The sequence below is a fragment of the Pan troglodytes genome, chromosome 1 (genome assembly GCF_028858775.2).
Source record: "Pan troglodytes isolate AG18354 chromosome 1, NHGRI_mPanTro3-v2.0_pri, whole genome shotgun sequence".
NCBI classification, from domain to species: Eukaryota; Metazoa; Chordata; class Mammalia; order Primates; family Hominidae; genus Pan; species Pan troglodytes.
The window spans coordinates 16,094,460-16,110,359 of NC_072398.2; the positions used below are offsets into that span (position 1 = coordinate 16,094,460).

General features: G+C 41.4%; 1 protein-coding gene across 4 annotated transcripts in view; it reads left to right on the forward strand.

Moving 5' to 3' along the window:
- PCNX2 (pecanex 2) overlaps positions 1–15,900 on the forward strand; it is a 343,243-nt gene that overhangs the window by 230,404 nt on the left and 96,939 nt on the right. For all 4 annotated transcript variants that reach the window (XM_016941055.4, XM_063790484.1, XM_514278.8 and 1 more), the window contains 2 exons: positions 865–973; positions 6,531–6,660. In XM_016941055.4, coding sequence (XP_016796544.3) covers positions 865–973; positions 6,531–6,660 — 239 coding nt within the window. The remainder of the gene's footprint in view (positions 1–864; positions 974–6,530; positions 6,661–15,900) is intronic.

Below are 15,900 nucleotides of genomic sequence, written 5' to 3' on the forward strand. Positions count from 1 at the left end.
GGCCTTGGTGAATGTATTTTATTGTCTCAAATGCTAGTCAGTCTAGGAACAAACATGGCATGCTATTTGAAGTTTTCATTATGGAAGAAGATCAGATGTGGATTTTGGGGAGAGAAATCCTGGTGGGATACTGACTGACCGCATCTAGAAGTGACAGCAGCAGAATTTTGCATCTGGGATTCATTAGTCACTTCTTACCACAATGCAGAGATCTAAAGACAGAGTAGTCCATCCTTCTCTATCCTTCCCTACACAGTCATCATCTCCATCTCCAATCAAACCACTGAACTGTTCACCGTATGTGAGGTCTCTCTTCTGTATTTTCCATATCTTCCCAAAACTCGATTTTTCCTTGTGCTGGCTTGTCTGGCCAATGCAATAGCTTCATATCCTGTCTTAGCTTTCTAAAGTACTTTGTAACTTGCATTTCAATGATATGGAGCTATTTTCTCCAGTAGGAGCAGCTGAAGAGGTAAAATGAAATTAACACGCAAAAACCTCAACAGTGTCAAATGATGATAGGTTTCTGTGTGTACTCCCTCCAAAAGATCCAATATGAAGAAGCAAAGACCAAGCTGTGATTGTTCTTCTGAGAAAGGCAAAGAGATACACCATATATATAGGTTGAAATAATAAATCCGTTGAGATTAACCATGCAAGATTTCTTCTGATCAGCCTATTGCTGTTTCAAAATATCATTAAATGGCTGCATTCCACATGAGATGCAGGAAGATCAGAGTAAGAGGGCAGAGAGTAGTTTCACTGCCCCTTCCTAACCTTGACAAATGTCCTTTAAGTGACCTTGATGCAGTTACCACTGTTGTCATTGTCCTCTCTGATGAATTTTTTTTCTTTTACTTTCAGCTCGGGGACCTGCTTCACAAGTTACAGTTCGTCCTGACATATGTGGCTCCTTGGCAGATGGCTTGGGGTTCTTCGTTTCACGTGTTTGCTCAGCTCTTTGCCATTCCTCGTATCCTTTCTGCTTCTATTTTCACCCTCCAGCTGAGATTCACATTTTACGGAAGCAAGCTTTTCATTGACCCCTGGCAATAAAAAGATTTTAAAGTCTTTAAGATTACATTTTAATGGGGACATGAAGAGGCACTTTGGATCCCTTTAGGCCACTTAGCCTTAAAAGATATTTCTTAATTTTGAACTCTTCCTGCTTCTTAATGCATATTCAGGAGTTACTTTTATTTTTTCTGGTCCTTCCATTTCCCATGCCCAGATCTGCATTAAGGTACCCTGTCTTTTAAACTACTTAAATGATTGGGTTGCCTTGTGCAAAATAGTGCAAATAAATTTGCTGTTATTAAGCATTGTGGATAGGGTTAATGCATTCAATACATTTTTATCAAGTGTATATTATTTTATAGTATGGTTATCATATTATACTTCAGTAATATTCAGAAACACAAGATTAGGTACAAACAGCATTGGGAAGACTAAAAAATTAAATTATGGTCTTTTAGTGGCTATTAGCCAAGAAGCCTTGGTTTCCATGTGTGTTTTACAATGTTTACATAATAGTTTTAATTTACTTCATAACAAATTTTGAGATGCTCCTTCTAAACATCACTTTGACATTGATAGCTAAGTTTTATATATGTGCACGTGTGGGTAAGGGGAAGCAGAGAGAGAAATTGCTTTAAAAATACTCTTGAAGAAAGAGATTAATTAAATTTTGACTCAGGCCTAAAATATGTCCTCAAAGCTTTTCCTTCCCAGTGAATTTAGAGTTTTTAAACCTGTGTGTTTCCCAGGAAACAGGGACCACTTGCATCAGAATCCCTGGAGGAACTAATTAACTAAGTAGATTCCTGGACCCAACTCATACTTTTTAAATCAAATTTCACTGGGTGGGATCCTAGAATCTGTCTTTCCACAAGCTTTCTTGGTGATTCTTATGCCATCAGTGTGTGTGAACCACAGTTCTCAACTCTGGCAATCCATCAGGGCTGCTGTTAGCTAACTTGAATGACCACTCAGAACTCTCTTCCATATGAAATTTACATAAGGCTCATTAAGACAATTCTTAAGGAATCTCTATGACCTTAACTTGGTGTACAGGAATGGAAACATACTTAGGATAATCCTTGAGTGACAATATATTTTATATTTTGAAAAATGATTTCTTCCAGGCCCTAACTTTTTTTAAAAAAAAATGTTAAGCATACGAAGAGTGGATCTCACAATACACATTGTTCTATGTTGCTATTCTTAGATGTGCATTGATATTTCTAAAGTGTTTCAAGGTCATTTGGCAGAACAAGCTAAGGAAAATTATATACATGTTTGCAAAGCCTGAGCTTGTGCACCACCCTTTCCCTTTAGCTGCAATCATTTTCTATAAAGCCAGTAATTTCAGTTTTCCAGAGTCCTTTAAAACAAAAACAGGTGAAATATTGAGTTGATTTTTAATCTCTTTCTGACGTATTTCTAAAGTTTCCTTTTTAGAATTTAAAGCATGTTTATTAAATGAAAATGATTAGATTAATGCAAATTTGTTGTTGAGGAGTTACACCAAGAATTTAAAACTTGAGGTTATAATTCCTGATGTCATAACTTTGGACTTGCATCTGTCTGTAGCATTTCTTGTTGGTGTTTATGCCTTGTTAGGTGAGTTCAATATTACTGATTATTCCTTGGAGTTCCACAACTGAATTAAGACTGTTGTGGGAACCATAATTTTCAAATACTTGCCCTGTATTCGTGTTGAGGGTTCACACATGAGCACATGGTATTTGGCACTTAATAAGTCCTATAAGAATAAAGACAGCGTTAGGATTTATCTCAGCTTGTGCACAGTGAGCATTAAATTTACATACTTTCACGATATACAGACTAATTGTCTTACAACATGGAAACATTCGAGATGCAGATTTTATTGGGCATTTGGTGGTTCCATTTTACAGCACTCAGTGGATCCCCTTGTTTTGTTCCTAAGCCTGGCCCTGTTAGTGACACCCACTTCCACCCCTTCTGCTAAGATACAGAGCCTTCAAATTGACCTCCCTGGAGGCTGGAGGCTGGCCACTGACAGGATCTTTACCCTCTCCCCCGTACCCATGGACGGCCACCTCATCCTTCATCAGTTGTAAAGGTAGATATTTGTTCCTTGGAGTCCAACATCATGCTGTTCAGAATATAATGAGATCAATAGTTGAAAAACTAGATATACATGCCACCCAGACAAAGCTATTAAGTTATTAAGTGTCAGCCCTGGATCTTGGCTTATTTTGAAATGTTAATTATTTTATCACTCTATTAAGAAGCTGTGGGCTCCATCTCAGCATTGAAAAGGGACTAATTTGCTCTGTTTTGGAATTGAATTAGCTTTCAGGCCAGCAGGGCACTGTTTGGTAAATTGCTTTTTCCAGTACTAGCATGTTTTCTCCCTCCATAGCCTCTGTTAGCTTCTGAGCTTGTAACCTCCAGGGAAAGATGAGAATATTCACCCTTTTAATATGTGTAGAGACCATGCAAGACCATTGTCTTCTAATAATTAGAAATACTTAGCCAGATTCTCTATAGTAAACCCGGAGATTGGGAGGGCTGCTTTCTACTTGGTGCATCCTTCTGCGCTTCTAATGATTTTTAAAAATCTGTTAATAATTGATGTTTTCTGGCTGGGCACAGTGGCTCACGCCTGTAATCCCAGCACTTTGGGAGGCCAGGGAGGGCAGATCATGAGGTCAGGAGATTGAGACCATCCTGGCTAACACGGTGAAACCCCGTCTCTACTAAAAATACAAAAAAATTAGCCGGGCATGGTAGTGGGCGCCTGTGTACCCAGCTACTCGGGAGGCTGAGGCAAGAGAATCGCTTGAACCTGGGAGGCGGAGGTTGCAGTGAGCTGAGATGGTGCCACCGCACTCTAGCCTGGGTGACAGAGCGAGACTTCATTTCAAAAAAAACAAAAACAAAAAACAAACAAAACAAATAATTGATGTTTTCATTTTAAGTGTGCTTTTAAAGGAGTGAGCATCTACCCCTCAGGTTAATCTCTCAGCTATTTCTCTTAGAAAGAAATAAAGAGGGCTTTATGTGCCTACTCCTCTTAGTAGCTCGTCTTTCTTGGTACTGCCTTGCCAGTAGTAGTGACAGCCTTTCATATTTGCCCAGAGTGTGCTATAATTCTTTACTGATCTTCCCCCAAAAAAAGATCCTCTCTATTCACTGCCACCCTCCCTCTAACCTGTTAAACGTCATTTCCTTTCCTACCACATTGAACTTTATTTTTAGACTAGCCCAGTTTCCTCACTTCTTAAATTTTGGATAATTGTTTCTGGCATTTAAAAAATGTACAATGTAATCTCTGGGGAAATTTTAGAATCAAAAACAAGAGCCACATCAGCCCCCCTTTTAATATGTGTAGAGACCATGCAAGACTACTGTCTTCTAAAAATTACACAGACTTAGCCAGATGATCACATATTAGCACATCTGCCCAGCCCTGGCTCCACTTGGTTTTGTCCTGGTTCCTCTGCAAGCCCCATCACACCCTCTGTCCCCTGATGTGGGGACTTCTCCCTCTTCCTTTCTTCTCAACACAGCCCCTCAGAGAACTCCACCTCTGACCTGACTCTGCTTTCTAATATTTTTTTTCGATACCTTCACTCAATGATATCTTGCATGCAATTCCCTTTTCTTCCAATGATGAGGAGCATAATAGCTAATTTGTTGTGTTTTGTGGCAGAAGTATTTAGGTATTTTCAGCTTTCAGAAGAGGAAACTGATGGGTGATAATAGATATCACAGTAGCATATTGTTCTGTAGTTCTCTATTTGAACCTAGGTCAAAATAAAAAGAATTGGATTTAAATTGCAGCACAATAGAGATCTTTTTGATACCTAAACAATTCAACATTGGAATGGATTATTAATGGAGGATGTGACATTTTACTCTTGAAAATGCTTGGGAGTAAATAGAAAGTTTAAAAAAAAGTCACTCTTGAAAAAAAAAAAAATCATGATTTTTTTTTTTTTGAGGGAGGGTCTCACTCTGTTGCCCAGGCTGGAGTGCAACAGTGCAATTCTAGCTCACTGCAGCCTCAAACTCCTGGGCTCAAGAGATCCTCTCACCTCAGCCTCCTGTGTGGCTGGGACTGCAGGTGTGCACCACAATGCCTGGCTACGTTTTTTCAATCTGATTTTAAATCTACGAAAATGTATGTGAAAGTGTGGACAGCACAAGACTCACTCCCTTTTTTATATCTTACATATAAATAGGGCTGTTAGGGAATCCCCACTTCCACCCCCACCCCTTTATCACATAATTTGTTTAACGTTATGTTAAACTACTTAGAAGTCCGAGTTACTTCTATATTCTTGATAATGAAATGCAGAGTCTTCCTGTCTGTGCCAAGCATTTCTTTTTTACTCTCTGACAGAACTTTTGGAACATGGGTTACAGAAATAAGATCCTCCTTAGTTCAGCAGTGAGAGAGATACAGCTGTCAACAACTTCCCAGCAGGAAGATCAGCCTTGTAGGAGGTCAGATCAGATCTGTAGTAGAATGATCCAAGTCCTAATACCCTAGGACCAGGAAGGATGTCGATATTATACGACCTGGGCAGTCTGGCTCTCCACTGACTTCTGCCACCCCCATGGATTCTGGCCAGCAGTTCTCTCTTGTGCTTCCAACCACAGGCCCCACAGAACCTCTGCACCACAATGATGGTGAGTGATTGGCAGCTGGGAGTCTCCAGTGATGGAGTGAGACCTGAAGGGACCAGCTTGCTCAGAGAACTGTTGCTTCTGGCTCCTCGCGACTAATCACCAAGGATCCATTGGGCTTAAGCCAAAAGCAACAGACATGCTAAGTTTAATATTGAGCAATTACCTCTTTGATCAAGCAAGGTGTGTGAAATTGATGCATGCCAGTACGTGAGAAACTCATATAAGAATGCCTAAAGAAGCAACTTGACCCACAAAACACTTACTTCATGTGCATGTGGTGTTTTTTGCTTAAAAACTAGATATGACTTGAATTGAACCAGTGGTGTTCAATATACGATATCTGTTTATCTGTGTATCCATCTACCTAGATAGATAGATGGATAGATATTTCAAACAGTGGGAAAACATTCTTCAAGAAACAGATGCTACCTTCCCAAACAATTATATTATTTATTTTCAAAAAGTATCATCTAATATTAATTATTTACAAAGCTACTTGATACTTTAGCAAATGTACCGTAGTGTGTTTTGTTCAGCTAATAATCTTAGTGAAAAGAAACTGTTCTTTTCAATCCTTAGATATTAAACCTTTGCCATGAATCAGACTAAGACTGCTGAGATTTTTATGAGAATCATTTGGTTTACATGGTGGTGAAATGAGACCTAGCAGGGTACTACTGAAAGTTTTATATTTATAAATCTATACATAGAGAGATTAAGTGTGCGTTCTTTGTTCTTTCTTTGGTGGAAAAAATGACTTTAGTGAAAACTCATCAAAATTTGAAATAATATTTTAAAAATCTAAGAATCATAATTTTTTTTTTGCCTTAACTCAACATTCTCAGATTCTGCCATGCTTTTCTTTCAGACGATTGCCACATCAATCTTTTCTACCCCATTGAGCCCATTTCTTGGGAGTGTCATTTTCATCACATCATATGTCAGGCCAGTGAAATTCTGGGAGAAAAACTACAAGTAAGATCCTAAAATCAGTGCTCAATTGCTTTTCTCCAGTTTGTGCTTCAGAAGGCTCCTCTGCCTTCCTCTGTTAGGAGGTCCCTGGCTCTAGGCTTCCCCCTGCTGTGGGGCCAGGCCAAACCTGTTTCTCTTGATGACCTCCTCAGTTCATTGACTCAGCTCTTGGGTCTCAGGGATCTGGAAAGAACATGACTGATTTCAAATTAGCCAACGAATACTAGTCCAGGTTTCACCAGTTGTGAAGGAAAAGTGAGTTATCACTGCCAAATTTTCGTAGGTGACCTAGGGGAAGGTACAAGCCACTGTTAATGTCCTTTGATATGCCAAGATGGCCCCTGGATGGCATACTTTTTTCCTGTCTGTAGCATCCCTTCTGTGAGCATTCTAAATATACAGTCCTGTACAAGTGGGCGGCCATCACAGCTCTATGGAAAAGAGACCACCAACTTTTCTGAGTGCCATAAAACTTGTGGCATAAAAGTGAAGATGATTTCTTCACCTTTTCTTCACTATTTGGACCTGTCATAAATTTCCTTAAGCAATTGGTGATTGATGAAGTAGGAGTGTTATTCTTACGGAAAGGTGAGAAGAGAGAAGTAATGGTTCACCAAGTAATCGTAAAGACCTCTTAATGATTTGTGGGGAAGGTCTTGAGAATAGCTAGCAGGGAAGAAAAGCATGTGTACCTGGAGGTCTTCAGCTGGGACAGAGACCTTTGCATTGCTCCATGTGTTGGCTTCAGCTGGGACAGACACCTTTGCATTGCTCCATGTGTTGGGGCAGGTCTTCCATTTCAATCTCCTCTGCCCTAATTTATTAGCCATACTTGTGCTATTTATTACTTTTAAACCCTAATCCTTTTTCCGTAATTTGTTTACATTTTGCAGAGTGCCAGCATTTTACAATGTGTCTTTTATGTCTCACAGAGGCCATCATTAAGTTAGACCTTTGGCTTCATGTGTCTCCCGAGAGATGGTTTATAAAATTTGCATCCTTCTGGCACAGGTGGTGTGGCTTAGGGATTAGAACACAGCCTGCCTGAGTTCACACCTCATCTCTCCCACTTAACACTGATCATTTCAGGCCTCCTTTTCCTCATCTGTAAAATGGAAGTGAAATCATAAGACCTACTTCATAGACTTGTGAGGAGAAAATGAATTAACATACATAAAACACGGAGAACAGGGGCTGCCACAAAGTAAGCACCACGTGGGCCTGAGCTAGGATGATTATTCTCTGACTGCTCTGCAGGGAGGTTCCTATCCCAGCTTGACCCATGCTAGTAGGTGTTTACTATGACTTGGGGGGATCTCCTTCAGACAATCTCACATTTAGGGGTGCCCTGGTGAAAACTAACCAAATCAGTGAGCCCTACTTCGGGCCCGTGAGGAGTTGAAGGAGGTCCTCAGGTTTCTGGCAGATTTCTTGTCTTCTAAGAGAGGTAGATTTTGCAATAAAAGTAAAGTTGTCTTGAAATTCACACATAACAAGGCTGCTCATTTGCATTTGTCTAAAGAGACATGCATATTTACAGAGCCAGAGAGTAAAAAAAAACTACCACAGTTGGCTTCTCTTTAAGCTTTTTTAGGAGAAAATAATTTGGGGGACCTTTTTGGAACTCTGAAAGTCATGCTTCTGGAAAGTGCAAATACTTGTAAATAAGAGGAGGGGCATTTTCTCATGCTTTCACCTAAACAGGAAAGGAAAGTACAACATATTTAAAACTTGGTCCTCAGTACAAAAGATTTCTTTTTGCCTCCTATTCTCAGATAGGGAATCCGTCTTTCTGGCATGGGAAGATTCAATAGAAGTAAAACACCTCTCAGTTGAGTCAGAAAGGATTTTAAGTGTCCGCAGTGGAAAGGGGAATCTTTTTGCCGAGATGACATTGGAGGGAGGCATTCTAATACCTGCGCAAAAGGAGTTAGGTGTTTTGTTATTTAGTCTCCTCACTTCCAAAATTCAGCCATCTTTGAGTGAGATGTTTGGGTCTGAATTGTCAGTTTATGTGGGTTACTTAAACATACAGACTTCTAGAGCAAGATTTATGTTTATTCAGTCCCACAAAGAAGTGATTCTGCCGCGTTTATTCTTTTCATCAGCAAATAACACAGATATTAGCACTAGGTTCCCTGTATGTGTGTGTGGGGTGTCTGCCTCTGGCTGCCCTTCTCATGGGTTGGAAGAGGGCTTCAGGGTCTGTGGGTATGTACAAGGAAACCTGCCCTTTCCTAGGTCTTTCCGAAGGAGCCAAGTGGAAGGAAATTTTCAATTCTGCTGCAGGAGAGAGTTCTTGGTGCAAAACCCAGTCTGCTGAAGGTCTATTGTTGCCTTTTGTGAAGGCATCAGAACGCAGCGTCCTCTGGCCCATCTGCTGAAAAGATCAGTCGAGGGAAATCACAACAGTAGAGTGGTGGGTACCAGGAAAGGAAGTGACAGGAAATCTCATCTGGTCCTTACAAACACTCTGGAAAGCTCATTCTATCTATTTAAAACTTTTTTTAAGTTTCAAATCCTCATTAATGAGTTTTAGTGTTCTGACTGCAGAGTTTCTATGTGGCCGTTCTAATTACCGTCTTTTGAGTCTGAGACAAAGGACCAGTCAGTTAACGTCATTTATCCTGTTTAATTTTGTACTAGTTGTTCCATCACTTTAAAAGGGCCGCCTGAAAAGACATTCTCGTCTGGAGCTTTAGTGAGCACATTTACCACCATGAACTGCCGCCACCAGGCTGGGGGTGTGTGTTGGAGGCCACCTAGCAGTCCCCTCTCCTGGCTTCCTCTTTCTTTTCACCTCTGCTCCCTCACTTTCCAGTCCCTTGGTTTTTATTGCAGATCTTTTAAAGCTGACTTTTGTTTGTGCAGGTCTCTAATGAGAGCTGCAGTGTAACAAAACCATTTTAATACTTCAAGAAAGTGATAAATAAATCACCAGTGACCTGATAATCACGGCTAGTCCCTTTTCTCCCCGAACTGGCCTGTCCTGAAACCTGCAGACCTCCTGTTCCCTGATTCTGTGCCTCACTAGGGCATATGACAAATGTGTCCCCTGTCTGCCTTTTTACCCTAGCCTCCTAACTAACCTGCTTGCTACTCTCTGCCCACACATAGCTCTAGGATAGCTGTCCTAAAACACAGCTCTCAGCTTGTCACTCTTCTCCTCAAAAGCCTGCAGTGGCTCACTGTGCCTGAGGAAAATGGAGAAATGCCATGTAGACCAGCACTGTCCAATAGGAAGTTCTGGATAATGGAAATGTTCTATGTCTGTGCTCTCCAGTATGGCAGGTACCAGCCACATAGGGCTACCAAGCACTTGAAATGGGGCTAGTCTGACGGAGGAACTGAATTTTATTTTTATTTTATTATTATTATTATTATTATTTTGAGATGGAGTCTTGCTCTGTTGCCCAGGCTGGAGTGCAGTGGCACGATCTCTGCTCACTGCAAGCTCCGCCTCCCGGGTTCACGCCATTCTCCTGCCTCAGCCTCCCGAGTAGCTGGGACTATAGGTGCCCGCCATCACGCCTGACTAATTTTTTTTTCTTTTTTTTTGTATTTTTAGTAGAGATGGGGTTTCACCGTGTTAGCCAGGATGGTCTCGATCTCCTGACCTTGTGATCCACTCGCCTTGGCCTCCCAAAGTGCTGGGATTACAGGCGTGAGCCACTGCACCCGGCTGGAACTGAATTTTAAATTCCATTTACTTTTAATCCACTTAAATTTAAATAGCCACCTGTGATGGGAGGCTACCATATTGGAAAGCACAGATATAGACCCTTCTTTCTCGAACTTTCTAGCCCATCTCCCACAACACTTTCCCACACAGCATATACTGTGAATTTCCATTCCGAACCTCTCCTTGGATCTTACTCTTCATATAGAATGACCTTCCCTCCCTCAATCTCTTCATTTCCTGTCCACACCTAGTTGGCAAAGCCCAACTTAAATGGCAACTCTGCCATGAAGTTGTCCTGATCACCCCAATTAAAAATTATCTTTCCTTTCCTAAATTCCTCTAACAGTTTGCCTTTATGTTCTTGTTGTCTATTACTCAATAACAAATCTCTATAAACCTTAGTTTTTGTCTTAAAACAACAGGAAACAATTTATCATATCTCATGGCTTCTATGGGTCAGGAATTTGGGAAGGGCTGGGCTGAGTGGTTGTGATTTGGAGACCCTTATAAAGGTGGTGACTGGGACTGAAATAGGGAATCGGAACTGCTGGGGACTAACTGGACATCTTTCTCTCTTTTCATGTAGCCTCAGAACCTCTCTGTGTAATCTCTAGGTGAGTCAGAATTTTGGCTTCCTGAGAGCATGGTGGCCTCAGGGCTTCAGCAAAAGTTTTCTAGTGAGTAAGGTATTAATAAAAGTTACATTGATTTTTCTGGCCTAGCCTCAGAAGTTCTGCAGCATCGATTCTCTCCCATTCTATTTTCTACAAGTAAGTCACTCACCCACCCAGATTCAGAGAAAGGGGAGTTATATTCTGCCTCTTGGTAGATATATGGTAAGATTCAAGGGTGGTTTGTAGGATGGAGAGGTACTGTAGCAGTCATGTTTGGAAAAATAAATTTGCTGCTATGGCCATCAGTAAATTCTACCCAAGATTGGTGTAGTCTATATATACCTTCAATTCTGAACTTGTTTAGTTTTCATTTTTGTATGCCTAATGGGGCCCTGCAAAAAGCAGGTGTTCTGTACTTTTTTTTTTTTTTTTTTGAGACGGAGTCTCACTCTGTTCCCCAGGCTGGAGTGCAGTGGCACAATCTCAGCTCACTGCAACCTCCACCTCCCGAGTTCAAGTGATTCTTCTACCTCAGCCTCCCGAGTAGCTGGGATTACAGAGGCCCGCCACCACGCCTGGATAATTTTTGTGTTTTTAGTAGAGATGGGGTTTCACCATGTTGTTCAGGCTAGTCTTGAATTCCTGATCTTGTGATCCGCCCTCCTCAGCCTCCCAAAGTGCTGAGATTACAGGCGTGAGCCACCACGCCTGGCCTGTAAATATTTCTTAAGTGAATTAAGTCTAACAGTATTATGTCAGAGGAAATAGAAATCCTAATCTGGCTTCACATTTGCTGGGGTGAGAACACTCACTGCTAGACTGAGGTGGTCTTGACTAACAAGGTCTTTAAAAATCTGTCTTGATGAGCTCTGCCTGGTGTCTTTATTTTAATTCCGGGCAACAAGAGCAAATGCAGTGTATAATAGTGCTTTGTGTTTATACATCCCCGTAATGTCAGAGCATTTTAGAAAGCTTTAGAAATACATTCTGATATTATGATTTATCATCCTGCTCTTTGTATATAAACAGTCACTAAATAACCAAACTTTGTCATTAACATGAAACAAATGTTTAGGCCAGAAATTACATGATACATGTGCCCAGTTATCTCAGCAAACATCTTTGTTCTAAAGGAGTTGACTATTTTCAGCTTTCTAAAATAATGAAAACTCCTATTAACAGAGATTTTGTTTTGATATGTCAGAAACCCTCTATAAAATGTAAAATACATTAGACCTACAGCGCTAGATGAAAGGGAAATAAAGCTTTTATGATGGTTACATATCTAGAATTCTATCCAGATTGGTTGTAAAATGTTACATTGTTCTGGGTGCTATCCTTTATGGCAAATGTGTATTAAGCATCATCTATGCGAGTGTACTGTGCTAGGCTTTACCTAGCAGGAATCACTCTGTGTGACTGGTCTGCAAAAGTATCAACTCTGCATCTGTATCCTTGGACCCGCCTTTCTCAGCAAGAAATAATTGGTTCTACTTAATCCTCATCTCTTACTGAGGCAGTGGTAGAACATCAGAAAGCACAGGCTTTGTGCTTTGTGGTTGGTCAAACCACAATTAAAATCCCAGCACATACACTCGGTTAGGTGTTTGGGACGTTACTTTGTCTGTGAGCCTCAGTTAACTCATCTGTAAAATGAGATGATCACTCCTCAGAAGTCATACACACCAAAAGAGACATGGTTTGCTGTGGTAAATGTGTAAGTCGTTTCTATGTACAACATACCTTATCCTTATTCCTGACCCCATTTCATTTTCCTTTCCTAAATTTCTATCTTTTCTTATTCAGCTTTTAATCTAGTTGTACTAGACATATATTACGTATCCCTGCAATCTACCTGAAGTCCTTTCTGAAACCGCAGAAGGCAGTCAAATCAACAGGGGAAATGACACATTATATAGATCGTGTACCATCACATCCATAGCCAGCCTGCTGTGAGGTGCCCTATAAATATTATTTTTCCCTTCAGGCACCGTGTTTATTTTGATACCTGGGCCAGTCACTGAGCTCCAGTTCTGTTCTTCGAGCATCACAGCTGCCTTTATGGAATAATAGGCTCTCTAAGTCCCACGGTTTTGTGGTTTATCTAACAACAAAATAAATGATAAAAATATTGTAACTAGTCTTAGTGAGCTCTCGTGAATCTCACTGTGTTGTTTTCCAGCGCCTTGTTGGTTTGTAATATAGACATGAGTATAGCACGGACCCTTAGGAATTACGGTAGCCCCTCTGTGCTCTGGACCATCCAGCCTCTTCTCGCTGCTGGTGGAGCGGATCTTGTGCCTTGCTCGGCAGCCCCTGTGAGTGCTGTTACAGCTGTGAGCTCTTCATTGAGTTGAATCGGCTCCTTGTGATATCACCTGGATACCCCTGCTGACACAGCATCAAGACGCTGAGTCCTACACCTGCTGCTCTTTACCAGTTTGGAGGCAGCTCTCCTTCCTTTGCCACCGTCTTTTTCAGGCCAAATGGTACAAACTGTTCCTTGTGTGAAATGGTCTAGACCTTGGAAATCCTAGTCGGCCTCATCTAGATGTTCAGTGGATTGCCCCTGACCCTCCTCACCTTCACCTTGCTCCAGAGGTCATCTCATTGGTTCTCAGTAGAAGGACCTATTCTGCAAACCAGGCGTCCTGCTCTCATTCATGCCTCTTAAAATCTAAAATGTCTCATTATTTTACAAAATATTTGCTGAGCTGACCCTTCTTCATCCTGATCTTATGCGTGAGTGTGGTTTACTGAAAAGAGGAAGTTTCCATTTCCGCTCTCAACTCTCCTCTTATTGGTTTTAACTCAATATTCCAGCCCATAGAGGTCAGTTTCATTCATGTCATCTTTCACGCCTCCAGCCCCCTCAGTTTGGCAGCAGATGGGATTACCTGTCACCATCTGGAGTTTCATTCATGATTTGTATTAACAAATACCTGGCTTGATCAGGCAATCAAAGAAAGAAGTTCTCAACTTCACAGTTTATTTTTTAACTTTTTCCAAATGAATATTGCTGAATGCTTCCTACCCACTAAGCTGTTTTAAGGGTGACTTGTAAGATCTTTGCAAAGCATTGAGCTTCTCAAAAGGCAATTTTTTTTCTTAAGTACAAAGCAGGCCGCTTATTCTGGCTTATGGGTTAATAGTACAATGCAACCCTGTAATTAAAAGCTGCCCTTCCTTTAAAGTTATGCCAGGGAGGGATTTACATATATTGACTTGCAGTTAAGTTACCCCATAATTTATTTGGATACGTTTGCAAGGTGCCTGGATATGCCATGACAAGGAACGCAACACATTTTTATTTGTTCGATGCCCTTGTTTTAGTTACTGCTGAGATAAATGTCATGAATCTCCTTTGTCAGGAATCCGAAGTCTATTAGAGCTTTCAGACCCATACTTAGGTTGTACGTTGGGCCCTGGATCTATTATTCTTAATGGTAATAATAACAGTAGTGGGAGTGGAGCAGCAGTAGTAGCAGTAACAATGGCGATCCTCATCTTCTTGTATTTATTGAACATCTGCTCATCTTCTCTAATATATTCATTCCAGTCCTAACATTCACTCTGGAAGTAGACTTTCATTTTTCTTATTTGACAGATCAGAAAAAAGAAACTCAAGGAAGTTAAAGAACTTGCCCAAGGTCACAGAACAAGTGAGCAGCTGAGCCACGATATTAACCCAGGGCTGATCTTATTCCAAGCCCAGAACATGCTTCCTGTTATATCCTGAAGCCTCTCAGAGGACACACACACACACACACACACAAACACACACAGAATGCCAGTTAATGCATTTGCCCATGAGAGCCTTAAAAGGAAGGCACCATCACAAGAGCCCTGTGTGGCCAGAGAGGCCTGTCTGGAAAGGAAAGCAGCTGCAGCTCAGAGCCCCGAGGCATTTGCTCAGAGTAGGACAGGTCAGAGAGGCCTGTCTGGAAAGGAAAGCAGCTGCAGCTCAGAGCCCCGAGGCATTTGCTCAGAGTAGGACAGGTCAGAACCACTGCAGGTCAGAAGCAATGCAGCTTGCCAAGACCACCCTTAGAATCATTAGGCTGAGCTTTGAGTTTTCATACTCATCACTGGACCACAAAACATTCATAGCTCAAAAGAATGGAGTCCCTGTCTTCAGGCTGCAAGAAAGCGTGGTGAGTAGCCACTTTGCAAGTCATCAGCTTGCATGTTTGTCTTTTCCTTTTCCTGAAGAGAGGCTTCCTGATGCTTCCCCATGGCCCCGGCCTGGTTCTTACAGCTCCAGACGCTAAGCAGGGATGCATAAGAACAGGAATGAAGCCTCGATGATCCTCATGGACAACAAGTGACCATCCGAGATTCTGAATACAGTCTCAGGCCCAGAAAGGGGGTTGAGCTAATTAATACAGATGCAACTTTTTATTTATTTTTATTTTTTTATTTTTGAGATGGAGTCTCACTTTACAGCCCAGGCTGGAGTGCAGTGGCGTGATCTCGGCTCACTACAACCTCCGCCTCCCAGGTTTGAGCAATTCTCTGCCTCAGCCTCCCAAATAGCTGGGATTACAGGCACCTGCCATCATGCCTGGCTAATTTTTGTATTTTTAATAGAGATGGGGTTTCATCATCTTGGCCAGGCTGGTCTTGAACTCCTGACCTCGTGATCCACCCGCCTCGGCCTCCAAAAGTGCTGGAATTACAGGCATGAGCCACCACACCTGGCCCAGATGTGGTGGCTTTTTAAATGGGTGATTTGAGAAATCCCTATTTGAGGCTATGACCTGCCCTTGATTTTCTAGGGTGTTAAATAACTTCACACATCTGGGAAAGGGATTTTCAAATGCTCTTATTTTAACTGGGAGCTAACAAGGAGTCTTCAGGAATCTTCCTCCCCAGGCAGAACTCAGAGTTGTCCAGATGGATACACAAATGAAAGTTTTGGGAAATATGAAAATGCATGAGATTCAC